The sequence below is a fragment of the Nematostella vectensis genome, chromosome 15 (assembly GCF_932526225.1).
Source record: "Nematostella vectensis chromosome 15, jaNemVect1.1, whole genome shotgun sequence".
NCBI lineage: Eukaryota > Metazoa > Cnidaria > Anthozoa > Actiniaria > Edwardsiidae > Nematostella > Nematostella vectensis.
Window position 1 is genome coordinate 9,906,740 of NC_064048.1, and position 26,237 is coordinate 9,932,976.

At 40.2% G+C, this 26,237-nt stretch overlaps 3 protein-coding genes across 8 annotated transcripts in view; 1 reads left to right on the forward strand and 2 right to left on the reverse strand.

The window, feature by feature from the left end:
• LOC5514562 overlaps positions 1-26,237 on the reverse strand; it is a 47,784-nt gene that overhangs the window by 3,269 nt on the left and 18,278 nt on the right. The window lies entirely within an intron of this gene.
• LOC125556754 (sodium/hydrogen exchanger 9B2-like) lies at positions 131-23,512 on the forward strand. 3 transcript variants are annotated; one of them, XM_048722667.1, is made up of 7 exons: positions 134-873; positions 2,713-2,888; positions 14,803-14,909; positions 15,660-15,921; positions 16,503-16,639; positions 21,509-21,589; positions 22,392-23,512. In XM_048722667.1, exons 1-7 carry the CDS (start codon positions 275-277, stop codon positions 22,581-22,583), a joined length of 1,554 nt encoding a protein of 517 aa, XP_048578624.1. In that variant the 5' UTR covers positions 134-274; the 3' UTR covers positions 22,584-23,512. The 3 variants fall into 3 exon arrangements, with proteins under 3 accessions (XP_048578626.1, XP_048578624.1, XP_048578625.1); XM_048722668.1 differs by having other exon boundaries at positions 2,713-2,858; XM_048722669.1 differs by lacking the exons at positions 16,503-16,639; positions 21,509-21,589 and having other exon boundaries at positions 131-873.
• LOC116610678 lies at positions 4,148-10,609 on the reverse strand. Of its 4 annotated transcripts, none has more exons than XM_048722671.1 (13): positions 10,328-10,598; positions 9,663-9,803; positions 9,514-9,567; positions 8,355-8,420; positions 8,106-8,224; positions 6,544-6,589; positions 6,427-6,461; positions 6,303-6,338; positions 6,177-6,210; positions 5,851-5,994; positions 5,414-5,496; positions 4,732-4,933; positions 4,148-4,581 (listed from the first exon to the last, which is right to left on the reverse strand). In XM_048722671.1, the coding sequence occupies exons 1-13, from the start codon at positions 10,518-10,520 to the stop codon at positions 4,394-4,396; spliced, it is 1,341 nt and encodes a 446-aa protein (XP_048578628.1). In that variant the 5' UTR covers positions 10,521-10,598; the 3' UTR covers positions 4,148-4,393. The 4 variants fall into 4 exon arrangements, with proteins under 4 accessions (XP_048578628.1, XP_048578627.1, XP_048578629.1 ...); XM_048722670.1 differs by having other exon boundaries at positions 6,303-6,341; positions 10,328-10,594; XM_048722672.1 differs by lacking the exon at positions 9,663-9,803 and having other exon boundaries at positions 6,303-6,341; positions 10,328-10,609.

Sequence of the window (26,237 nt, forward strand, 5' to 3'; positions counted from 1 at the left end):
CAGTTTTGTAATTTGCTCTGTTTGGGCTAAATTTTGCATTGGATTTACGTCTTTTCCGTTTTACTAGAGCTATCAAAACGCATCTTAGCAAAGTGTTATTTATTTCTCAAAGGACACAGGGTGCCCAAGCAACAAGTCAAAATAACAAAAATGGCGCCTTTGGAAACTCATGCACAAAACGCCGGGGTTTGTTTTTATTTACTGTTCTAGCACCACTAACCTGTTATACCGTAACGTATTCTGTACATAATATATCTGTTGTGGGAAATACACAATGAAAGGTCAAAATACAGAAACACTTGAACTCAAAGTAACCGAAAACAATGGCGAGACACAGAACAGTGAAAACAGCAAAAGTGACAATGGATTTCAAACGATGCTTTCCGGCTTGGGCTTCACTCGTCCGCCTTCCGGCTTCCTAAGCCAAGCGTTGACTCGATGCCTAATTGTTCTCGTGTCTTATGGAGTTTTATGGTCTATTACTGGACATGAAATGCTTCCTGGTGGAAATCTTTTTGGCATTTTCATAATTTTAGTGTGTGCAGCGTTTGGGGGATTTATCACTACGCGGGTTTCCTGTGGCGTCTTACCATCATTGCTTGGGATGCTTATTGTTGGGTTTCTACTTAAAAATGCACCTGGAATTGATGTTGCTAAGCACATTGACAAGAAATGGTCAGCGACACTAAGAAGTATAGCCCTAGTGGTTATTTTAGCCAGGTCTGGGTTGGAGTTAGACCCTGGAGCGTTACGCAGACTGAAATTTACATGTGTACGACTGGCATTTGGACCTTGTATTACTGAGGCGGTGACAGTTGCTGTGGTTGTGAGATATGTTCTTGATATGCCATGGCTATGGGGGTTTCAGCTAGGGTAGGTACATCCCCAGAACCCTAGGGGGGTGGTGGTGGAGTGGGGTACTCACTTAGATATTAAGCATGACAGAGAGGTGGTCCTATCATGGTGGTCCTGTCAACTCTCCTGCATTAGGCGGGAGTCTTAAGATTTTGGACCCCTTCTCCCGCTCTCCTGCACTGAGCACCAAATCTCCCGCTTTTTAGCAGTCTTTATCGCTTCCAAAAAATTATTCTATAGAAAATCGTCTTTTTGCCTATTTTGTTTTAAAATATTTGAAACAATAATTTCCTTGCGTAGCACAATTTATCTAACACCCTCACAAGATCTATAAGTGGATTTGTGTGTGAGAGCTTTCTATACGGCAAACACCTGCAAGGTTAAACCTAACCCTCCCCCAAAAAAATGAATATACCCCACCCCTCCCCCAAAAAATTCTCAAGCTTTGAGATTTTCAGAGGTTGACAGGTATGTCCTATGCATTCTTGGCTGACATATAGCAGCCCGTTCAGAAGGCCTAACATAACTGGCTGAATTACCTTATTGTTCTATTACACTCCCATTCTACTTTTTATCCATTGTTTTGTCTGTGGTGCATCAATCCACTGAGGTGAAATCTTCTGAGAGCTGATAAATGATCCTCTTCGGGTTTGCATGTTTAGTCCTCAGTATATAATTTTTGATTCATCAACTTTACCTGATATTTGTTTTTGGTATTATCAGGGTCAGGTGTTTTATATTCTTTTTATTTTGGTGGGGGATGGAGTGAATGATAGTGAATTTTCTTGGGGGCTGGCATTTCATCTATTTGTTTTTAAATACACATACCTCCAATTACAAGCACTCATAAAATAATTGGAGTTCGTACAGGCACTCTGTTTGGTGGGATTGGTCTTTTTCATTACATGATGAAGGTCACGCGATGACGCAGCATAAAATCATGTAAGGGGAATCGTTGCAGAATAGTCAGTCAACAACCCTGTGAATTCCCACAAACTTTTACCTTTTACACTAAAAAATATTATTCTTCGGGAGAAAAAGTGTCCCAGGTAAATAGGAAATTGCAAATAATAAGTCTAAATAGATGAACCACCAAACAATGCAGTAAATATAGCTTGGAATTTGAAGCAAGTTTTTAAAACTTGTTTTTTGTGCGCATGCTGACGTGCACTGGAATGACACCATGAGTGCACACTGTTGTAAGCTTTTTTAGGATTAGGATTAGAAATAATTTTTTAATAGGATTAGAAATAATTTTATAAAAGAAATAAAACATCTTTTTTGTGCCTTCATTGAGTTTTGAAAACCTCGGTGTTTGTTTGGGGAATTCTTGAACAGATGTGGAGCACTCAACCTGCAGTCTTGTGCTCCACTGATCTGCTCTTGAATTCTCCCAAACAAAGCATGCAAATAATTAATTGTTGGTCAATGCTGTACAACTGTAGCTTGTAAAAAAGATCTATGATCTATGCTATTTATTTTGCATTTTGTTGTTATCCTCTAGCCTTGATTATTGATATAGACAAAGAGTTTCAATATATATGATTATCGATATAGATGAAGCCTTCAATGTCATGGAAAAATCAACTTCTGAAAAACAGAGTACCGTCCTGTATACGTAGTTTCACTGGCGTTTTGAGCGTTAGCTTTTAAACAAATTCTCTTGAACATTCCACCATGATGGTGTAGACCACATAGAGTAGTTATTCTACAGCTTGTCTGTAGTTTTTTCTATTCATACCAGTTATTTTACAGCTATTGTCTGTAGTCTTCCTAGTCATTAGACCTTGTTATTCTAGAGATTGGTTGTAGTTTTTCTATTCATGCCATATTACTAGTTTTCACTTTTTTTTCTAGGTTTGTGTTGAGTGCTGTTTCTCCAGCTGTGGTTGTACCACAGCTGTTGGTTTTGCAAGCTAAGGGTTATGGTGTGGAACAAGGTATCCCTACTCTTGTCATGGCTGCGTCTTCGTGTGATGATGTCTTGGCCATCAGCTTGTTTGGTGTGTTTGTTGGTATTGCATTTTCAAAAGGTGAGCATTACTAGTGCCTGGCTCTGCTGGCTTATAACTGGACATAAGCCAGCTGGACATGAGGTCATGGTGTTGTAAAATGGCCATTGTTTCCTTGAATCAGACTGATGTTCTCTTTTCAAAACACCAGTACAGTAAGGCTGAAATGTCAAGATTTTGACTTAAATGATATTCCCATGCAGAAATTTGAGTATGTAAAGGGGATGTAAAAGGTATGTTGTTTGATACCATTTACCTACCATATACTTCCTAAAAACATACCCTCTACATACCAACTTGGAAGGCATGTAATGGGTATGTAATACATATGAAAATTGGACATAGTAAAATATACCTTTTACATAACCAAAAGCGACCTTGATATTGAAGACCTTGGAGTTATGTAAAAGGTAAGTGTTAGGTATGTAAATTGTGTGTAGACGGTATGTAATGAGATATCATTTACATACCAAATATTTGCTGAAAACATACCTGTTACATACCAATTTAGGTGGTATGTAATTGGCATGTAATACCTATCAAAATTGGACATTGTAAAATATACATTTTACATAACCAAAAGCGACCTTGATTTGAAGATTTATAGTTATGTAAATGGTAAGTATTAGGTATGTAGATGGCAAGTAAAATATATATAGTGGGAACCATTTACATATCAAAAACTTGCTAAAAACATACCGATTACATACCAAAATGCTACTGTTAAATGGAAATTTACATACCCATTACATACCTAAAATGTACCTTATGGGTACATAGCTCAAGGCTACCTTAAAAGGGCATGGTATAGAATTTACATAGCCATTACATACCCAAAATGTACCTTGAACATACCACAAATGCTACCGTTAAATGGAAATTATTATACCCATTACATACCTAAAATATACCTTGTACATGCCACAAACATAGCTCAAGGCTACCTGAAGAAGGCATGGTATAGAATTTACATAGCCATTACATACCCAAAATGTACCTTCACAAATAATACCGTTAAATGGAAATTTACATACCCATTACATACCTAAAATGTACCTTGGACATGCCACAAACATAGCTCAAGGCTACCTTAAAATGGCATCGTGCCAATTTTACGTACAATACATTATCTAAATGTGTCCCATAGCTAAAGGGATAACTTGGAATAAGCGACTGAGCCAAGCAGCTAGTCTTTCCTTGTTTGTAAGCATATCAATAAAACGCCCCTGCAACATGGTATCTATGCCTCTACATGTCACACGCAAAATTTAAACCCAAAGAACGTTGTATAACACACTTTATGCGCAAAGTAAAACTAAATTGTTGCTTAAAGATCAATAAGATTACCTGGAACTGCTAAGCTGCAAAGGTAAAGTTACTAACCTGGAAATCACTGGAAATGTTTAATTGATTCCTAGATCGGCACATAATCTCGATTCACAAAAAATGACTTTTTTGATTACTAGTTCGAATTGTTTATTATCAAATATAAATTTAAAAAAATGGTAAAAACTATGCCAAAGTTTTCAATCAAGCAAAGACTCATCTGCATCGTAGTCATCATCATCATCATCAGGAAGACTAGGCAGACTTGGCAGATCATCTTCACAAGCTGACTTCCGTGCTGCTCTCCTCAAGTTTTTTATACTTAGGTTCATGGCACTTGTGATGCCTTTTTTACACCCGTCTGGGAGGTTCTGCCTCGACGCATATGCTATTAATGTAACAAAAAATCACTTCGCATTACGTTTGTTATTATCGTCATTAATTGAGTTATTCAATATACCAAATATTCGCGGTACCATAACTTCACCTGATGCGAAAACAATTTAATGTGGGAAAATCAAAACTTAGCTTTTCTCACCTTTAATAGTGGTTATAATTTGCTGGTTAAGCAAATTTCCCACCTCCCCCTGCTCAGAGATTTTTCCCTCGCGCCTTTCTTCTTCTGAAAAAAACGCCTTTAAAAGGCGTGTAGCCAGCGAGGACTTGGTGTGTGCGGTTTTGCACAATGCAAGTGCTGTCCTCGAAAGGAAGACACCACTGCCCGCAACTAATTCAACTAACTGCAAATAATGAAAGAAAAAAAAAACGTTCAGTACCCAAAATAACATATAGTTCATAAAACGACGTCAATAATACTTGAGTTATTTTTTTAAATATCGTATCAAGTACTCGCGATAGGACAAGCTCTTGCTTTCACGGGCAATTGGAAATAGTTAGTTGTCATTTGAACAAAGTCGGCGGCTACTGAGTGATCTGATTAGTAAATTATCATTGTCAAGCGCTGGAAAGTCCCGGCTGTTGCGAATCGGGACTTCCCGAATTAACAAGCGAGGACCACTCATAGCCACTGACTTCGTTTGAATGGCAGCTAAGTATTTCAAGTCGCCCAAGAAAATCTATCTGTGACCTGATGCCCGTAAGGTTGGATTACACCTCACACTCATTTTTATTCAAACTTTTTTAAACTAAAGACTTATGTTCAAGGCTGACTAATAAACCCTGCACTGTTCTCAAATTCCTGTATCCATCCTTATTATTACCTTTCTCGTTGCCGCTTCTGCCTCACTCATCACGCCTACCCGCCCATCATTTACTTGTACATTTGGTACTCGAAGCTCATTTCCTAAAATCAATGACAATTATAAAATGATCTCTATATCATCAGAAAACAAACTAGAAGAGGATGGCGTAAACGTGGAAAATGATCTCTATATCATCAGAAAACAATCTAGAAGAGGATGACGTAAACGTAAAAAATAATTTTTCAACTAAAAGGACAGAGAGGAAAGATGCAAGATAACTATTTTTTAGCTCAATATTTTGCATATAAGCTCCCTTTTTGTCGGAGAACAAAATATCAAAATTAAAAATGTAACTTACGCTATGTCTTGAAAGATATTTCAAAGGCTATCTGTGAAAAAGCCCAACAAAATACGAAATGGCGCCCGTTTTGACCCATTAAATTGAAAATATTTACCTTGGATACCATCTGATCTGCTCAGTCTCCTGAATCGCGCTTCCAAAGCCCCATATTTTTCCTTCAGCTCACTAAGCTCATCTCTCGTGGAAACACACATAGGATTTGGGCAAAGTGGCCTTTTTTTTGGTTCTTTCTGCGCATCTGAAATAGAAAAAAAAAATTAATAGAGCGGAAACCCTCAAGTAGAACCTGAATAAAAGACATCTGATTTTGGAGTCTATACTGAACTGTTCTTTTTACAGCAATTCTACCCTGAAAATGGGGATAATAATTTTTGATATAAATATGAAATAGAAAAGTGAAATAATGACAAAAATACTTACGCTGCGTATGTGCTGGCTTGTCTCTTGTGACTCCCTGTTGGTTAATTAAAGAGAGACTTCAAACTTGGGGATCTATACTAGTGTATTTTTATGCGTTTCAGAACCGTTTAATTGAAATTGACAAACCTTGAGTGACGATGTTGATAAATCGCGGGAGGCCGACTTCTTTGAAAATAGAAATGCGGTTGAAAAATTTTTATAGAGGTATAGAATTAAGATCCTGAACTTCTCATTCAAATTGCGTACCAACCTGGACTATTTGTTCTGACTGATTCAGCTCGCACCCTGTGATAAACGGATGAAACGTAAATAGCTAATCATCATGAATGATCATAGACTTGAGAATACAAATTGGAGTATTCCTTACCCGCTCTTTGTGTTGATCTCTCGTTGATAGCAACAATCGAGATGTCCTATATGTACATAAACAAACATTGTCTATTATGATTTTCTATGATTTCATAAATTTGAGGATATCTCGATTCTCAGTGCTGAGAATTCTTGCTCGCAAAGTTCAGTGTACTTTCTCGCAATTCTTTACTGGTCGTGCTCGAGGAACGGGATCTGTACAGGACCTGAAATGATCCCAGGACCCGAAACGATCCCAGGACCCGAAATGATCCCCAAAAGTACCCCAACTGATCCTCGGACCCGAAACGATACCGAGGAGTCCCCGAAATCAACCCCAAGGAATTACGGTAATGGACAGAGGGAAAGCAGAAGAAATACTTGCAATTCTTGAATCATAATAAAGGGTTAACAGCGACTCGATTTCTAAACAACGTGACTTAAAAATATTAAATTCCAACACAATACTTCTATTTATTACATTGCCCGGCGTTAAACCCATAAACAGAGTCCAAAACAAATACACAACTTTAAATTGCTACTGAAAGGAATATAGCATAAACATAGCACAGCCTTGCTCAGATCAACCAAACTTTTGACCTTCCATCACACTCTTAACATTTTGCGGTTCCGACACATGACTCCGACACTATAAATCTCATTTCCGGTAAACATCACCCCTAAAAATTAATATTCATCTGACAACCAAACATGTATTTCACCACGAAATCCTTGTTCTTACGAGCGAATATTTACCGACACATTTTAGGCAGCCGGTTTGGCAGAGAAGATGGAATGACAAAAGTACACTGAGTATAATACACTCGAACAACCCTTCTACTACCGATGCAAAATATTAAGAGGATGTGAAAGCAATATTATGTGAGTTTTGAATTTCCTCATGTAGTCGTGCGTACACCCCGGCATGATCTCATGATATGATAGGTCTTTCATTCACCGAAAACAAACATGTCAAAAAATAACTTTAAAACATTTCGCTTCCTATGTAAAGCAGCATGTCCCATCTGTTAAGACTTTCTTTTATGGCTTGTTATGTAAAAATGATTTATCCACGCCGGGCTCCTCAAATTACTATCACAGGAATTGTTAGTTGACCCCAATTTCTGACTCAACCACTGTATTTCCCCCGCAGTCGTATATAAAAATCTTAATACTATAGTTTTAGTTAATGTAAATTTCCTTTTAATAACACAAACAAAGCTAAATGTTTCATATGTTTTTAAAACTGAAAGCCAATCCTTACACATTCCTTTAGTTGTCCATTACTGTAATTCCTTGGGGTTCATTTCGGGGACTCTTGGGGATTGTTTCGGGTCCCGGGATCAGTTGGGGTACTTTTGGGGATCGTTTCGGGTCCTGGGATCGTTTCGGGTCCTGGGATCGTTTCGGGTCCTGGGATCATTTCGGGTCCTGTACAGATCCTCTCGAGCATGACAGTTCTTTCGATTGACCTGTTTTTCTTGGGTGTTTGAAGATAGTTATGAGGGAAGGAGGGGTGGTATAGAGTATATTTCTCACATTCACAAGCTCCATTTCTTTGAAAATGTTTGAAAATCTAACCTCAAGTGTCTCAGCAATTTGGTCGCAACTTTCCACAGTTCCGGTCACAGTTGTCGCAGGGGGGGTGTTTTTTGATGATTTTTTTGATGACTTTTTCTTCTTAACTGGAGCATTACTATCTGTTGAGGATTTATTGTTATTATGAATTTCACCAATCATGTACTTCAGTGGTTCTGCCGCTTAAATTTTCCCAAGTACTCTATTTTTTTACTATACTATTATTGTCATATTATGCAAGTAGTGACGTACCCGAAGAAGCTTTGTCACTGGTCCTTTTTTTAGTTTTTTTCTTCTCTTCCTCATTGACATTCTTGCCTATAACCATAAATTAAAATAAAGGTAATAAATAACACTTTATGACCCATTGTTTAAGGCCCGGAGGAAATTGTTTCATTTCAGTTGTTTTCATACTTTTCCCAAGAATATCCCGAAGTTCGCTCCGAACTAAACATTCATTGCGAAACTAGCTTTTTTTGTGTGTTTCGAATTGAGTTTGTGAACTTCATCGTGATTAAAGTTCGTAATTACCACATCTCATCGCTTTTTTTATTTCAAAAGGCTTAAAAGTATTCGGGTGGACATGATTCAAGCAAAAATCATCTAACTTGTGCTGGAAAATGCTCCCGCCGTGGTAGCCCCTTGGTCCCTGGCCTTGTGGTGCGGGGAAATCAGAGCCCCATCGACTTGACCCTTATACTGGGCCAGTGAATAGAGCGCGGGCAGCACGGACGTCATAATTCTTGTTTTATGGACGTTTTGACAAAAGAGAGACTGAGCAGTCAAATGATTCGGATTTTAGTCCCTCAGCTATAGATTCAAGATTAATAGATTAGAATTTTAAGTCATAAAGGTTATTTACGCCGCTTTTATAATGAGCCGATACTTTGCAAAATCTCGATAAACCAATATTATTCGGTCCATCTCTTGTCTGCTTGTCACCTAGACTATTATCAATCAAACCGCGAATGTAGAATAGCTTTTAATATATTTCACGGCAACAATTTGGAGCGGCTAAAGAGAGGCGTATGTAATTGGCCTCTGCAGACGGAACAAAATACAACGGAACTACTTTTTGATTCCTAATAACAGACCGATCAAAAAGAGAACCATATCCTTTTATTTGATATATGTTTGACATCCTAAAACGCTCTTTTAGATGATTCAACCTTGAAGGCATTTCCGGCATGTTTGTTCTTATCATGTTCTTATCATTGACAGTGCCGGAAACAGATTCTACCTGGGGAACTCCATGTTACGAAATGCAAACAGTACTTAATTACCTTTGATTAAAAGCATTATTCATAAAGTGCTTTTCATGACGGTAAATATAAAAGTCTCTCAGGACTACAAAAGACTACAAAAAAAAAAAAAAAAAACTCACGCAACATTAAAGCTTTTGTTTACCCACCTCCGGTTGTTGCCGTTTCTCGGGTTGTTGCCGTTTCTCGGGCCACATCTATTTCTGTGAAACCGATAAAATCACTGAAAATATTTATATTAAACGCCACGACTCATTACATAAACGCAAACATGAGTAAACAAAGATAAGTCAAATACCAATATCTTCAGCAACAAAATCGCCTCCCAAAGTTTTTGGTTTTGGGCGTCGCTTCCCACCATCTAAAGTCGCCTTCCGTTGTTCTTCAAACGGGTCTATGTACTCGTGCTTCCTTATACTATTCAAGAAAGCTTTACTATCTGTAAGTGCAAAAACAGCATTTAAAAAAGCTTTGTTATCTGAAAGTATAACAGCAATGTGTTCTTGTTTTTATTAACTTTTAACCAAGGAGTACAACTCATGCCAATCTAATCGTCTCAAGCAATAAAATACAGTATTTCATACAACTATATTATACTACTCGATTAAAATCAATCAAGGAGCGCCAAGTCTCGCCTCTGTCGCAACTGTGGAATTTAGTGATAACAGCTAAGCGCCACATGGTGATTTTTTTAGGTGATTCTGAAAATAATTATAAGGGGCAAACAAGCATAAAACCGAGGCCAATGTCTGTAAAATCCGAATTGTATGGTGGTTAACTCTTATATTCCAAATTCACACTCGGGTGATCAGCGCCGAGTTCTTCGGGCAGACCAGAATTTCAAGTTTAACTGTCATTTATCGCGTTCGTTGAGGGTTAGATATGTTCGATTGCAAATCATTAATACGTCCAGGCAATTTTAATGCAACATGTATAATGGGAAGTTATTATTAAGAGACTTACCATGAAGTTTTAAAACTTTGGCGCGGGCCATTTCTTGCTTGGGATCCCACACAGCATTGTAGGTTGAACCCTCGATTACTCCCTCCGGTATATCCTCGGTACATATATTTTTCGTATATATCACCTTCCAACACTCGGGCTCTGGATCGCCTATCCATTTAACCAATGCAAATGCTGGAAAACGAGATGCCATTTGTAGTTGAAAATGTCGGTCGGGTGATCGACTATTTAAAAGTTCGAGTAGGAAAAACGGATGCGACAAAGGCTAGTTATTAACCAGATCGTGCTCGAAATAGACGTGAACATCACAAAATAAAACAAAACTGACCAATCAGGTCGAAACTGCCAAGATTGATTGATACCGTAGGCCAGAGATAATGGCCTGAACAAACAACTGAAAACTAGACGGAATTACTTTCATGTTACAGGCAAAAACAACATGGATGGTCGAAAGAATCGAAAAAAGCAAGGACGGTACTGTCAGTATTATAACACAATTACTTCGCCATCCAAGATCCCCAGGACAACCCGAACAAGAAGCAAGTTTGCAGATTCTCATCCTAACGAAAATGATAACTTATTGGATTTAGAAACAGAAGATAAGATAGACGATACTCTCGCGGGAGCTTCTAGTTTAACGACGGAGGATATAATAGCCGAATACCCTGATGACGTCCTATCCGAAAGCGAAGATAATTTTGTAGCTGATTGTACTGCATGCGAGACCACTTGTAATTCCGACACTGTTCACACTAGCAGAAATTTTGAAAACCGAGCGGAGATATATGAATATTTGGATAACGAAGACTGGGAGAAACTTGCAGACGTCGTTTTTGACTCGGAAACTGAAATTAACAATGAACATGGAAGTAAAGACGAGAACGAAGAACAAGAAGACTTTATTGAGCTGGATGACTCTTCAATTGAAAGTGACGGGGCAGATTTAGACCTGATGACTGCACAAGAGCAGGATCCGCCAATTTATTCTGGTAGTTTGCTAACAGTGACCATGCATCTAGCAGCTATAATGACATTTGCGATGGCAGAGAGCCTTACTGCTTCCGCGATTTCCCATCTGTTAATACTTATCTCCCTTCATTGCCCGGTACCTAATAGATGCATGAAAACACTTCACACACTCTGGAATCACCTAGGCTCCATGAGTGCCCCCATAGAGTGGCACTATTTTTGTACAAGGTGCAATCGATACTTGGGAAAAACTAAGCCAATCGCAACGCAAAATTGCGTGCACTGCAAAAAGAGCTTCGCCCCTGGAAAAAGTAAGACATGGGATACGTTTATAGTATTTCCAATTATCACACAGCTGTCATGCATGCTTAAAGACAGTTCGTTTGTAGAAGCTCTTACGTCCTACCGATTCAACCACGAGGAAGACAAAAGAAGGCGGAACTGCCCAGAAAACATCGAGGATATAATTGACGGCGAAAATTATCAATTATTTTTTAAAGAACATGGTTTTTTGAGAAATCCAAACAATTTTGCTATTCAGCTAAACACGGACGGTGTGGCATTGTTTAAAAGCTCCAGCTATGCTATATGGCCGGTTTACATGGTTATATGTGATTTGCCTCCGCGTATGAGGTATTCAAGAAAGTATCGCCTTTTTGCAGGCCTTTGGTTCGGGAACACGAAACCTCTCTTTTCAGTTTTTCTGCATCCTTTTAAGGACATGTTTCAAACACTTTATAATGACGGATTTACCTTAAATCTAAATGGTTCTGATATAACTTGGCGAGCTATTGTAATAAGCACTACAATGGATGCTCCTGCAAAATGCCTCTTCATGTGTATGAAGCAATTTAATGGTGAATGTGGTTGCCCATATTGCAAGGCAAAAGGGCAAAACGTAAGGACAGAGAAAAAAGGCAACTGTCGCATTTTCCCTTACGTTAAAATGCCAGACCGGAAAAAATTATCTCCATTAAGAACACACAGCGAGTTTTTGAGAGATGCAAAGAGCGCTGCGCAGTCTCCGAGTAAAGCTACTACTGTAGATGGCGTGAAAGGTATAAGCATGGCATTTGGATTTCCAGGTTTTAATATTGTCAAAGGAATGGCAATTGATTATATGCACGCTGTTTTGTTAGGAGTAATGAAACAATTACTGTGCTACTGGTTCGACAAGAAACACAAGAAATGTTCTTGGTATTGTGGAAATAGCGTCAAAGCATGTGACGAACGGCGTGAGAGGATAAAACCGCCAAACTACGTCAGCAGGATACCAAGAAGTGTTGAGGAACGGTCGCATTACAAAGCGTCTGAGTTACGAACCTGGCTACTTTATTATTCCTTGCCTGTAATGCAGGGTATTTTGCCAAATGAACACTATCAGCACTTAATGCTTTTTGTGTGTGGTGTTTATATGTTGCTTAAAGAGTCAATTTCTCCAATGGAGATAAACAAGGCTAATCAGCTATTGGAACATTTTTGTCTTCGAGCTCAAGGACTCTACGATGACAGATTTATGACTTTTAATCTTCATCAGCTTTTACATCTTGCTGATTCTGTTAGATTCAACGGCCCTCTTTTCAGTAATTCTTGTTTTTTCTACGAGGACTTAAATGGAGACTTAAGAAGCCTCTTTCATGGTTCACAAAATGTTGAGGGCCAAATTGTTAGAGCTGTTTCCATTTTACAACATTTACCAGAAATGATTGAAAATGTGACGGATTTAAACGTAAAACACTTTTGTCAGTCATTAACTCAAAAACGAAGGGTTGGGCATGTGAGCGAGGAAATTGATGAGAATCTAAAGCTTCAGGTACTGGGATCTCTTAAACCTTATATCATCAGCGCTCTCCAGGAAGTTGAACAACTACAAATAATTGCTGGAAATGTGGCAATATTCGACATAATGTACAAATGTTTTTACCGATTAAAACGTGGCGATAACATTATCCACAGTGCAGGATACACCCGAGTAACAAAACGAAATTCGACTGTTGTACAGTTTACAAAGCCTGATGATGATGAGATGGCTTATGGGTCCGTCCTCTATTTTGTCAAGTACAAAAAGCCCTGCCGAAGCTCTACCTGCGAGGTGGTTTGCCAGTGTACTGAGCATGGTTATGTAGCTATGATAGAGGAATATGAAATACTGCACTCTAAACACTTATCCAGCTCAGACTTGAGAGGACCAAAAGCAGAAGTCAGGCATCTGATTCCCATGAACAGGAAACCGTTAGGCATTGTTTGCGTACCTGTTCATACACTAATTCAGACATGTTTTTTTATTGACACTGGTAATGACAATTGTTTTTTTCTTGGGATACCTCCCAATAGGATTGAGCGAGAATGAGAATTTTTTTTTCCCGCAAAGACAATATAGAGTGAGAATCACAATGTAAATTTACCTTATATAATTAATCCTAATTCCAAACTGCACCCAAAATTAAATATCATTAGAAATATACCGTATTACTTATCACTGGTACTTTTCATAATTGTTTTTACAGATTTTTTATTTAGTTAATTAATTATTTATTTATAAATAAATTTTTTGTGATTTCAAGAATAATGACCCATTACCATAAATATTATTTTTATTATTAGTTCATACAATGGGTATGTGAATAGGTTAAAGTATTTTTGAATACGAAATTAATAGAAGAGCCCTGAATGAAGGTATGCTTTTTTGAAAGTATAGGTATGTAAAGGCATGCATTTTTTCAATACCAAATACAGCAATGAGATGGGTGTGTTTTTGGTATGTTAGAATGGGTATGTAAATAGTATGTATTTTCACATACCAAATACATAGATGGCCTAATACTGCCATTTTTTTGGGTATAAAAGTATAGGTATGTGAAAGATATGTTTTTTTTACATACCAAATACATAGATCAACGGCAAATGTTTGGGATGAAAGAATGGGTATATATTAGGTTTGTATTTTTACATACCAAATACATAGATATGGATTAAAGAGAACGGTATGTTTTTGGTATGTAAGAATGGATATGTAATTGATATGTATTTTTACATACCAAATACACAGACGTCTAAAAGAGAAGGGGTATGTTTTTGGTGTGTAAGGACAGATATATAAAAGGTATGTATTTTTACATACCAAATACATAGAAGTGCATTGGATAGGATTGGTATGTTTTTGGTATGTAAGTGTGGGTGAATAAAAGGCATGTATTTTTACATACCAAATACATAGATGGCTAAAAGAAAAGGGTATGTTTAGGGTATGTAAGTATAGGTATGTAAAAGGTATGTATTTTTTTACATACCCAATACATATCCAGTACAAAAAAGACATGCCTTTTACATACAGGTTACATACCAAATACATACTTTTCATTTTGTGTGGGATTTTTATCCATTTATTTAAGATTAATGAAATGTATTACATAATGAGAAATAAAAGCAATACCTGTGTTTTACAGTTTTATACAAATTCACCAAATACTTTTATGCTCCTTTTGCCTTTTTTTTTTCTTTTTCAGGAAACTTATATTTCAACATCTTCCGTGGTCCAATAGAGCTTCTCATGGGTATTGTGATAGGCATCCTTGTTGGTGTTGTGTGCTGGTATCTACCAAACAACCAAGAGGTATGCTAAAAATGTGCTGTAAAGCCGGTGAATAAGCCCTCTGTCATTGATACACCAGGAGCGCAATAGGGGACTCTCACTAAGAGATCACGTGACTGTTTGGGGAGCAAACTAGCGCACGGTAAGTCTTTAGCGGCCAAATTACAACAACAAAAAGCAACTTATTTATTGCTTATGAAAAAAGCCAGAATTCTTTTATTTCAGAAAAAAAATTAATTTCATTTAAAAATGTTATTTTTTCTTCCCTCTCCAGTGTGACAGGCGCAGTTATTTCTAATTTTTTGTTTGATTATTTTGTTTTGAATTTGCCACCCAGAAAGGTCACGTGATCTCTTAGTGCAATGCCCCTATATACATTCTGCTTGATGCCACCCTCAGTGACAGTCATTTCTGACAATACACACAAGGGGGCACTTGATTATGAGCCTTGCTCTGTTGTGTCTTCCGCACCAGTACAACTTAGTTAGTGGATGTTACTATAACAACATGGGCAGGGCAGCAGCAGGCCTTGGATAACTGGTGAGGGGTGTACACAATACGGAGACGTTAACATAAATGGGGGGGGGGCACTGCCACGCCCTATTCGTTATTTCTTATAACTGTTTTATAAATGGGGGGGAGTCTGTCCTGCCTCCTATGGCTCAACAGCACTGGATATCTGCAATATTTGTAGCTAAATATTCTCGATTTGTTGGCTTTTTTCTGCTAATTTATTTGGAGGGATATGTCATTCTTTGCTTTTTCCCTCAGACCAACAGGCTGGGTAACAGGTTTGTCCTACTCGCTGCTTTTGCTCTGCTTTCTGTATTTGGATGCAATGCTGCAGAATTCTCTGGGGCTGGTGCACTTGGAGTACTCTCTATGGCAACCATAGCGGGGCATGGCTGGGGTGATGATGAGAAGATAGCAGTCTCTCGTGCCATGGCTGTACTGTGGGAGTTCTTCCAGCCCCTTCTGTTTGGTCTTATTGGTGCTGAGGTCACTTGGGAATACATGGATGTGAGCCTTGTAGGTGGGTATCTTGACTTCTTAGACCTAGTATTATACTATATACTAGTATTATACTATATACTTTAAACTGCATGCTATGTATACACTACTATATACTTTAAACTGCATGCTATACTAGATTATCTTTAAAATATGATTGAAAAATATGATTCCTTGTTTCCAGTGATAAGACTAATGATTCCACAGGTGTCCCAAGTTCAGTGGTCTTCTCGTATGAAACCGCTTTGATACTACAGTTTGTCTCTGTGTCGTTTTCATTCCTATTTGAGCCATTTTGGAAGTTCAGAGGAAGGTCCGAAAACGACTAAAATGGGAAAGAAAACGACTCAGAGACTTCTTGTAAGACTTCAGCCTTTATTATTCACCAAAATCCACTACTAATTCTTTTATTTTTAATACGTTTTATGTCCATATATAAACTTTAGTATTGAAGCAGTTTCATAGGAGAAGACCACTGAACTTGGGGCACCTGTGATGATTCTGAATAATTGTTAAGTCCTAGCACCCAACCAGTACGACACAAAATCACCAACACATTAGTGCCTGCTTAGAATCAACCAATTGGTGTATCTTGATCGACAGGTCGTTGTATAGGAGCACTCTGCATCAGTCTCCTTGTCCGAATGATGATAACAGGTGTTCTTATGGCTGGGAACAACTTAACTCTAAAGGAGAAAGTATTTGTTGCTATTGCTTGGCTTCCTAAAGCGACAGTTCAGGTAAGGTTTTTCATTAGAAACCAACTACTTTTTTGTTGTAATATGTATATTGCCCTCCTTGGGTTCCCTGTGGCCCCTGATGTTTGATTGGGACCCCCCGTAGGGGCTGGTTCCTCGTTGAAGCTCGGAGTTAGTTGTAATTTAGATTTTGAGAAATATTAGTTGAATTAAACCACGAATTGAAAGCATAATCGTGAGGATCTGAACTTATAACTTGGTGTCAGAAGTCAAGTAAAAGTTTAACGAGAATCAAGGTAAAGAATATCGAGAAAAGAATTGAAATTATGGCAGAAGTAGAGTCGCACAGGACTCCTGGTCCACTGGTGCTGGATGCCCAAGCCTCAGAAAATTGGAGGAAATTTATTATGCAGTTCGAAATTTACCTAGTGGCGAAAGGAAAGGATGAGAAACCTGACAAGTTGAAGGTGAACTTGCTACTCAATTGTGCTGGAGCAGATGCAATTGAAGAATATAGTCATTTTGTTTTCAACGAAGGAGAAAGCAATGAATCTTATGAAGATGTGTGTAGAAAGTTCAAGGAACACTGTCAGGGAGCAAGAAACGTCATCTATGAGCGCCTTGTGTTTAATCAAAGAAACCAGAAAGAAGGTGAGAGGATGGACAATTTCGTGAGTGAGCTGAAACGCTTATCGTTGACATGTGAGTTTGGGACCCTCAGAGATTCACTGATCAGAGATCGTATCGTGGGAGGGGTGCTCTCGAATGAGTTGAGAGGGGAGTTGTTGAAAAAGCCAGATTTGACACTCCAAAGTGCCCATGATTACTGTAGAACCTATGAAGCTGCTGAGTTGCAGAAATTCAAGTTTGCTTCACCAACTGGTTCACAGCAGCCATTGAGTGTACACCCAGTTCAAGGAAAGGAGAGAGCACCTAATCCTACCTGTAAGTTTTGTGGTTTTCAGCACCGTTTCACAAAACCAAGTATTTGTCCTGCCTTAAGAAAGAAATGTAGAAATTGCCAACAAGAGGGACACTTTGCAAAGTTGTGTCCTCTTAAGGGTAAGAAAGAAACACCGGTCAGCACAGTAGAGCAAGAAAACCAGGTTGAGAGTATGGGCCAAGGTGATCGTGGGGGTGATCCACACTTATACTTTGGATCAGTAGAACTTGGGACTGTTTCCAGCCCCAATAGCACAAAGAAGAGCGTGATTACCCTTAGGATTGCACAAAAAGAGGTGAAAGTCAAAGCTGATACAGGTGCAGAGGCCAATGTGATGCCATATCATGTATATAAGGCCATCACTACACAACCGCTACGAAAGATTCATCAGCCTCTTAAAGGATGGCTCGCAGACAAGGCAATTCATCCTGTTGGATGTGTTCGCCTTCCAACCCAGTACAAGAACCGAAAAATAGATCTGCTGTACCTTGTTGTGCATGGAGAGTTTACACCCCTGTTGAGTTGTGAAGCCTGCCTAGACTTAGAGGTGCTCAAGTTTATGAATCTTGACCTGATAGACACACCAGAAAGACTGGCCGAGGAGACCACACAAGGGAATGGCAACAAGCCGAATGCAGAATTGTTGGTAGAAGATCCGGTTCTATCCCAGTACCAAGATTGTTTTAGTAACAAACCGGGAAGACTGCCAAACAAGGTACACCTAGAGATAGATCCATCAGTGCCTGCAGTAGTCCACCCCCCTAGGAAGATCCCCATATCCCTGCTTGAACCGACAAGAGAAAAACTCCAAGAGATGGAACAAGATGGGATTATCGTTAAAGAAGAAGAGCACACACCGTGGGTGTCTTCAATGTTGGTTGTTGACAAACGAAAAGAGAAGGACAGAGCCAACCCACCATCTAAAGACAGTGTCCGTATCTGCATCGATCCCAGGGATCTGAATAAGGCCCTCAAGAGGCCACACTACCCCATGGTCACTGTTGAGCAAGTTGCCAATCGCCTTTCTGGAGCTACAATGTTCACCACACTGGATGCATGCAGTGGATACTGGCAGGTGGAGGTAGATGAGGAAAGCTCGAAACTTCTGACATTCAACACACCTTGGGGACGGTATAGATTTACACGGCTGCCATTTGGAATTTCATCTGCTCCTGAGATATACCAACGAGAGATGGACAGGCTCTTCGCTGGAGTTGCAGTTGAAATAATTGTTGATGATTTTTTAATCCATGGAAAAGATATAAGTGATGTTGATAGGAAGATGATAGCAGTACTTGAAAGAAGCAGAGAGGTGGGCCTGAAATTTAATCCAAAGAAGATCAAGCTTCGAGTTCCAGAAGTAAGCTATGTCGGACATGTGTTCACATCCGAGGGTTTGAAACCAGATCCTGAGAAAGTGCGTGCAATTAGTGAGATGCCACCCCCATCAGACAAAGATGGCGTGCAGCGATTCTTAGGAACAATCAACTACTTGGACAAGTTCATTGAACACAAAGCTGATCTGCAAGGCCCAATCTCCCAGCTGACCCAGCAAGTAGCAGCTTTCACCTGGGAGAAGCCTCAACAAGAGGCATTCGAGAAGCTCAAAGCTGTGATCACCCATGCACCAGTGTTGGCCTATTTTGACAATCACAAACAGACCATTCTGAATGTAGATGCGAGTAGCACTGGCCTTGGTGCAGTCATCATCCAAGAGGGTAAGCCGATTGCCTTTGGTTCAAAGACTTTGTCGTCTTGTGAGCAGAGATATGCTAACATTGAAAGAGAGTTGTTAGCTATACTATGGGGAGCAGACAAGTTCCACACGTATGTATATGGCAGGCGAGTGATTGTAGAAACTGATCACAAACCATTGGAGGCAATTTTTAGGAAGCCCCTAAATGAATGCCCACCACGATTGCAGAGAATGCTTCTGAAGCTAACCAAGTATGATTTGGATGTGAGATATGTCCCAGGCAAGAAACAAATCATCTCTGATTGTTTGAGTAGAGCCCCACTCACTGACACTACGCCAGTAAGTGAACCAGAGGATGTGATTGGAATCAATCTGATTGAAAATCTGGGAATTGAGAATTCCACATTAAAGAAATTCAGAGATGCATCAAGTAACGGTGAAACCTCAAGAGTAGTAATGGAATATGTCCTAGAGGGTTGGCCAGAAGACAAGGATCAGGTTGACGAACTGGCAAGAGAATACTGGAATTACAAGGAAGAGCTTAGTGTTGAAGATGGTTTGCTGTTCAAATCTGATAGAATTGTAGTACCAAGATCCATGAGAGCTGAAGTACTTGAAGATATACATGGAGCACACATGGGTGAGAGTAAGAGTCTGAGTTTGGCAAGAGACTATGTCTTTTGGCCCTCCATGACTGCCCATATTAAGGACCGAGTACGTTCATGTCAGATTTGTAATGCATTCCGCAACCAACAGCAGAGAGAAACCCTACATCCACATGACCTTCCAGGTCTACCGTGGCAGGTTGTTGGAACTGACCTTTTTGAATTTGCTGGCCATTCCTACTTGATTGTGGTTGATTTCTATTCGAAGTATTTTGAAGTTGAACTACTTCGGCAGTCCACTGCCATGTGTGTTGTCAACACCTTGAAGCAAATCTTTGCAAGATTTGGCATTCCAGCCAAAGTGATCAGCGACAATGGCCCACAATATAGTAACACCCGCAATATTTCAGTACTACCCATGAGTTTAAGCAGTTTGCAGAAGCTTGGGGATTCCAGCATGTAACCAGCTCACCCGAGTATCCCCAGTCCAATGGTGCTGCGGAAAGAGCTGTCCAGACTGCAAAGCGAATCTTTAAGAAAGCAGCAGCAGAGAATAAAGACCCATTTGAAGGTTTATTAAAGTACAGAAATACACCTTTTGACGACATAGGTGTCTCACCTGCCCAACTACTCATGAGTAGGCGTACACGTTCAACACTACCTACCCATCGACGTTTGTTGGTACCTCACCCAGTAGACCCTCACAGAGTGGTAAAGGCATTAGCCCATCGACAAGCAAGTTCACGGATGAGCTATGATCAACACAGCCGGGACCTTCCCCCTTTGGAAGTTGGGGACAAAGTTAGAGTTCGTGTAAACAAAGATAAAGAATGGTGTAAAGCAGAAGTCCTGCCAAGGTCATATGTAGTTGAAGATGAGAAAGGACGTGTATTTCGAAGAAATCGAAGGCACATCATTTCTGTCCCGAAGGACACACCCATGAATCCGAAGATGCCAGTGGCTCCCACATACATGAGTCCTCAACCTCAAGTGGTCGCTAGGAAAGCGCAGATCAATGAACCGCCAAGTCCATTGAAAGTACAGGAAGATCAGAGAGAAACAGAAGCACATTCACCCATCAGAACAAGAGCTGGTCGTGAAGTGAAGAAGCCACAAAGACTTATTGAACAATGTTAAGAACATTTTTTGGGTTTTCTTTGAACATTTATTGAAGTTTTGAAAGGGGGGAGATGTTGTAATATGTATATTGCCCTCCTTGGGTTCCCTGTGGCCCCTGATCTTTGATTGGGACCCCCCGTAGGGGCTGGTTCCTCGTTGAAGCTCGGAGTTAGTTGTAATTTAGATTTTGAGAAATATTAGTTGAATTAAACCACGAATTGAAAGCATAATCGTGAGGATCTGAACTTATAACATTTTTGAGGACTTGCACAGTGAAAGAATGATTTGAGTGTTATTTTGAAATCGCAGTGGATTCTAGAATTATTGGTTTTTTCGTTTTGGTTTTATTTTACCATTCAGGTGTATTTAACATGATTCCAAGTACAGCACCTTAGAAGCATCCTACAGTACAAAAATACATGTGTTGACATTCTGCCCCCTCCCCCAAAAATCTAACCCTCTCCCAAAACAAATACTTGTCAATTCTAGGTATACATTGCTTATGGTAACTGCCCTCAAATTAACCCATGGGTGTCCTCTTCTTCCAGGCGGCCATAGGATCCATGTCTCTTGACATTGCCAGAGAGAGAGGCTATACTGGTAAATTCCAGGAAGATCTTGGTGTCCAGGTATGTAAATTCTTCTTACTGTAATTCTTTCTTCTTTCTTGTGGGGGTGTGGAGAATTTGATGTGGAGATGAAAGAGCTGTGGTGGCAGATGTTTCACATAGGATGGAATTAGAACCACCCAAAATATCAAAATTTTAAGATGTCTCATGTCAATAATATTTTTTTTTATTGGGAGAGAAAAGACAGTCTGAGTTGACAGATAGGCCCAGTTATGCGAGTAGAAATTTCCAAATGAGCTGGCAATCATTTGCCATCATTTGAGAATCGCAAGTTTTTGTTATCAAAATAGTGGCATCTGGCCTTCGAGAGATTTTAGATAAGCATTCTTCTGCACATTGAGACGAAATTGATCTATTAATCTAAACACAATAAGACTAAGTTAACTTTTATTCAAACTTATAGTACATTGAAATTATAATTATGGTTGTTAGACCGTTACTTCAATTATGGCAGCACTTAAAGCTGCATTATCACCAGTTTACTTCAGGAGGTCCGACGGAAACCTCAACCGTTAAAAGACAAAAGAATCTATAAGAATCCGAGATATTTAACCAGCAATCTGTTCTAAATTATCGATCATATCCTTTAAGAAACTCTCAATAGACACACTGCTTTCAATATTTAGAAATATTTTTCGCGTTTTCTGTTAAAAATCATCCGAGATTGTTACGTAATCTACCGGAAGTAAACTTGTGACAATACGGCTTTAAGCTAACTAAAGGGTGCAACACATCTCATTCAAGTTTTTATAAAGACATAATTATGTATTGCATTGCCTTAAAGCCATATTTTTTTTCGTAGATCGTTACCATGGCAGTGCTGTCAATCTTAATAACTGCACCAATCGGCGCCGTCGCCATAGCCGTATCCGGCCCAAGACTTATGAGACAAGCGCAGCCTGGGCACAACAGTCAGGAACCACAGGTAGACCAACAGCTGCTTCCGAATTCTGAAGATCAACAAGAGGCAGGGCAGGAGGATTGCAAAGTTTAATATGCTGGCCCCTTTGTTCTACAGTGGAACAAGACAAATGTGTTGCTATGCACTCAAAGTACACCCGTTTAATATGCTACACCGGCCCCTTTGTTCTACAGTGGAACAAGACAAATGTGTTGCTATACACTCAAAGTACACCCGTTTAATATGCTGGCCCCTTTGTTCTACAGTGGAACAAGACAAATGTGTTGCTATACACTCAAAGTACACCCGTTTAATATGCTGGCCCCTTTGTTCTACAGTGGAACAAGACAAATGTGTTGCTATACACTCAAAGTACACCCGTTTAATATGCTGGCCCCTTTGTTCTACAGTGGGACAAGACAAATGTGTTGCTATACACTCAAAGTACACCTCCCGTTTAATATGCTGGCCCCTTTGTTCTACAGTGGGACAAGACAAATGTGTTGCTATACACTCAAAGTACACCCGTTTAATATGCTGGCCCCTTTGTTCTACAGTGGAACAAGACAAATGTGTTGCTATACACTCAAAGTACACCCGTTTAATATGCTGGCCCCTTTGTTCTACAGTGGAACAAGACAAATGTGTTGCTATACACTCAAAGTACACCTCCCGTTTAATGTGCTGGCCCCTTTGTTCTACAGTGGAACAAGACAAATGTGTTGCTATACACTCAAAGTACACCCGTTTAATATGCTACACCGGCCACTGTCTACTACAGTGGAACAAGACAAATGTGTTGCTTTATACACTCAAAGTACTTTCAATTAATAAAGAGACCTCATTATAAAGGAAGTCTTAAAAGGTCCCTTTTGAAGGGGCAGTTGTCATGGTCCTGCGCATGTCTGGAGTCAGTGTTTGTTGTGGGCTTTTAATTGTTTACAAATTGTTGAACTTTAATATCAATGCCTTGTTAAAATAATATGCAATATTTTATTGAAAACTATGTTTATTGACAGTGATCATTTCCTTTGAAGTCTCCCACATGTACCAAAGGCTCATAAGTAAATATTAGAATTTGAATGAAATTCATTGTGTCTGGGCCGGGTGGCTATCGCAAAGCTCTTACCATGACAGATTCATGGTATTGAAAGATTATTACATTTTCAAGGTTTTTTTAAAGATTCATACATTCTCTCTTAGTTCACTTTTATAATAACCTTGGTTATCCTTTAATTAGCACACGAACTTTCCATAATAAACCAACAACAACTTGACAGGCCGTTCGCCTCGGAACATGTGAGTCACCTGAGCCTACACTATTTACAGCGGTCTACTTCCTGACACAGGTATCCCGGTCAGTATATGACACTTCCTCCTTCCTAGCTAAAGCATACTACAGTACACCAATGATATGTGTGTCTATGTGTCCAAGTCCTGGTGAACCCAACAAGTATTGCAACAAGGACCTTATTTACAAAACATAGTCTTTTAAATGACTTGGGGTTTGTCGAACTCTCGTAGGATAGTGGCTCTCTGTAGTAGCAATAGGCGCTGACTGAGTATCGTCTGGTGTCGCTGTAACTGGCTCGCATATGGGGGTGGTGGATGTCGGTGGCACCAGACTTTCTATTGGAACTGTGTCTACACCGGCCAGCTCCATTGGACCTAAGGAGATATTAGAATCCCCCCTAGGCTTCTCATTGACGTCTGTGTCTGCCTCTCGCTTCAGCAAATGGTCAATGTGTCTGCGCACAAGTCCACCGTCTATGAGCTCAACTTCATACGAAAGAGGACCAGTTACCTTGAAGATTTTACCTTTGAACCACCTGACTCCATGTCCAAAGTTCTTGGCTCTTACCAAGTCCCCTGCTGTAAATGCTCTCAGTGGTGTCTTCCCATCGTGATATCTCTTCATATTACTCTGGTTGTCCCTGACTCGACCTCGGAGAGCAGGGTATAACAAGTCAAACCTTGTTTTCAACTTCCGGCCGTTTAACAGTTCCGCTGGGCTACGACCGGTTGTCGTGTGAGGTGTAACACGGTATTGGAAGAGGAATCTCTGCAGTTTCGTGGTCAAATCTCTTCCAGGCGTTCTCTCTATCCCTTCCTTTACTGTCTGCACGGTTCGCTCTGCCTGCCCATTGCTGGATGGGTGTACTGGCGCAACCGGGATGTGCTGGATGCCGTTTTTACTGAAGAATGTTGACAGTTCTTCCGAGATAAGGTTAGGACCATTATCCGATACAACAACATCTGGAATACCGTTTCGTGCGAAGCATTCACGCAGCTTGTCTATGGTTGCTTGAGATGTTGTTGACTTCATCAGGTATGTCTCAATCCACTTGGAGTAAGCATCAGTTATAACCAGTAACATGTGACCTTCGACCGGCCCACCGTAGTCTAGGTGGATCCGCTTCCAGGGACCATCGGGATATTCCCATGGGTGCAATGGAGCTGATGGCGGGTTTCTTCTCCGGTCCTGGCAAACATCACATCTCCTCACTATCTCTGCTAGCTCTTCATCCATTCCGGGCCACCAAACGTAACTCCTGGCCAAGGCCTTCATCCGATTGATGCCCGGATGTGCAGAGTGGAGTTCTCGCTTGACTTGATCTCTACCATCGGGTGGAATTATAACTCTCGCACCCCATAAGATACACCCATCTTGGACGCTTAACTCGTCTCTCCTCTTGCGATAGGGTGTAAGGGCTGGATCTGTGTCATCTGTCGGCCATCCGCGTAACAGGTAATCATGTACATGTGCGAGTACAGGATCTTTCCTTGTCCAATGGCTGATCTGCTCTGAGGTCAAGATAGATCAGTCTTCTAACTCTTCTATCATCAATACTCTGTCTTCAGTACGCGCTTTCACAGGTAAAGGCAGTCGGGACATACAGTCTGCATTGGCATGCTGATTTCCTGCTCTGTACTTCATGTGGTACTGGTATGCCCTCATCAATATGGAATTCTGGGCGATGCCATGACCGGTGTCTGCTTCGCCTCATGGAACAGTGACAGTAATGGCTTGTGGTCCGTGATTATATCAAAATCTCGACCAAACACATACTTGTGGAACTTCTTTAGCCCGAAGACGGCGGCGGCTCCCTCCTTGTCTAGTTGGCTGTAGTTCTTCTCAGCATCACTAAGGGTGCGACTTGCAAACCCAATAGGTCGTTCGGAGCCATCCTCCATGATATGGGATAGGACTGCGCCTAGGCCATACTGGGAAGCGTCACAATGGAGTACTAGTGCTCTTTCGGTATCATAGTGTACCAAAAGTCCTGCTGAGAGAATCATCTTCTTGGTTAGTTCAAAACATGTTTGCTGTTCTGGTCCCCAGTGCCACTTCACCCCATGCTCTAGGAGCTTGTGCAGAGGGTGAAGGACCTGGGACAGACCCTTCAAGAATTTACCGTAGTAATTCAATAGGCCTAGGTATGCCTTCAGTTCCGTGACATTCTCCGGTGTCTTGGCCTTAACTAGTGCCTCAACCTTGTCCTTGACTGGAGATATGCCCGTCTTGTCAATCTGATGACCCAGGTATACAACCTTGTCCTGCATAAACACACACTTCTCTCTCTTAAGTCTCAGTCCTGCCTCATCAAGCCTTGCTAGGACCTTCTCTAAATTCTCAAGCGATTCAGCAGTGCTCTCACCTGTCACAAGGATATCATCTAGGTATACAGCTACCTGAGGTATTCCATGCAGCAGTTCTTCTATGGCACGTTGGAAGGCCGCTGGGGC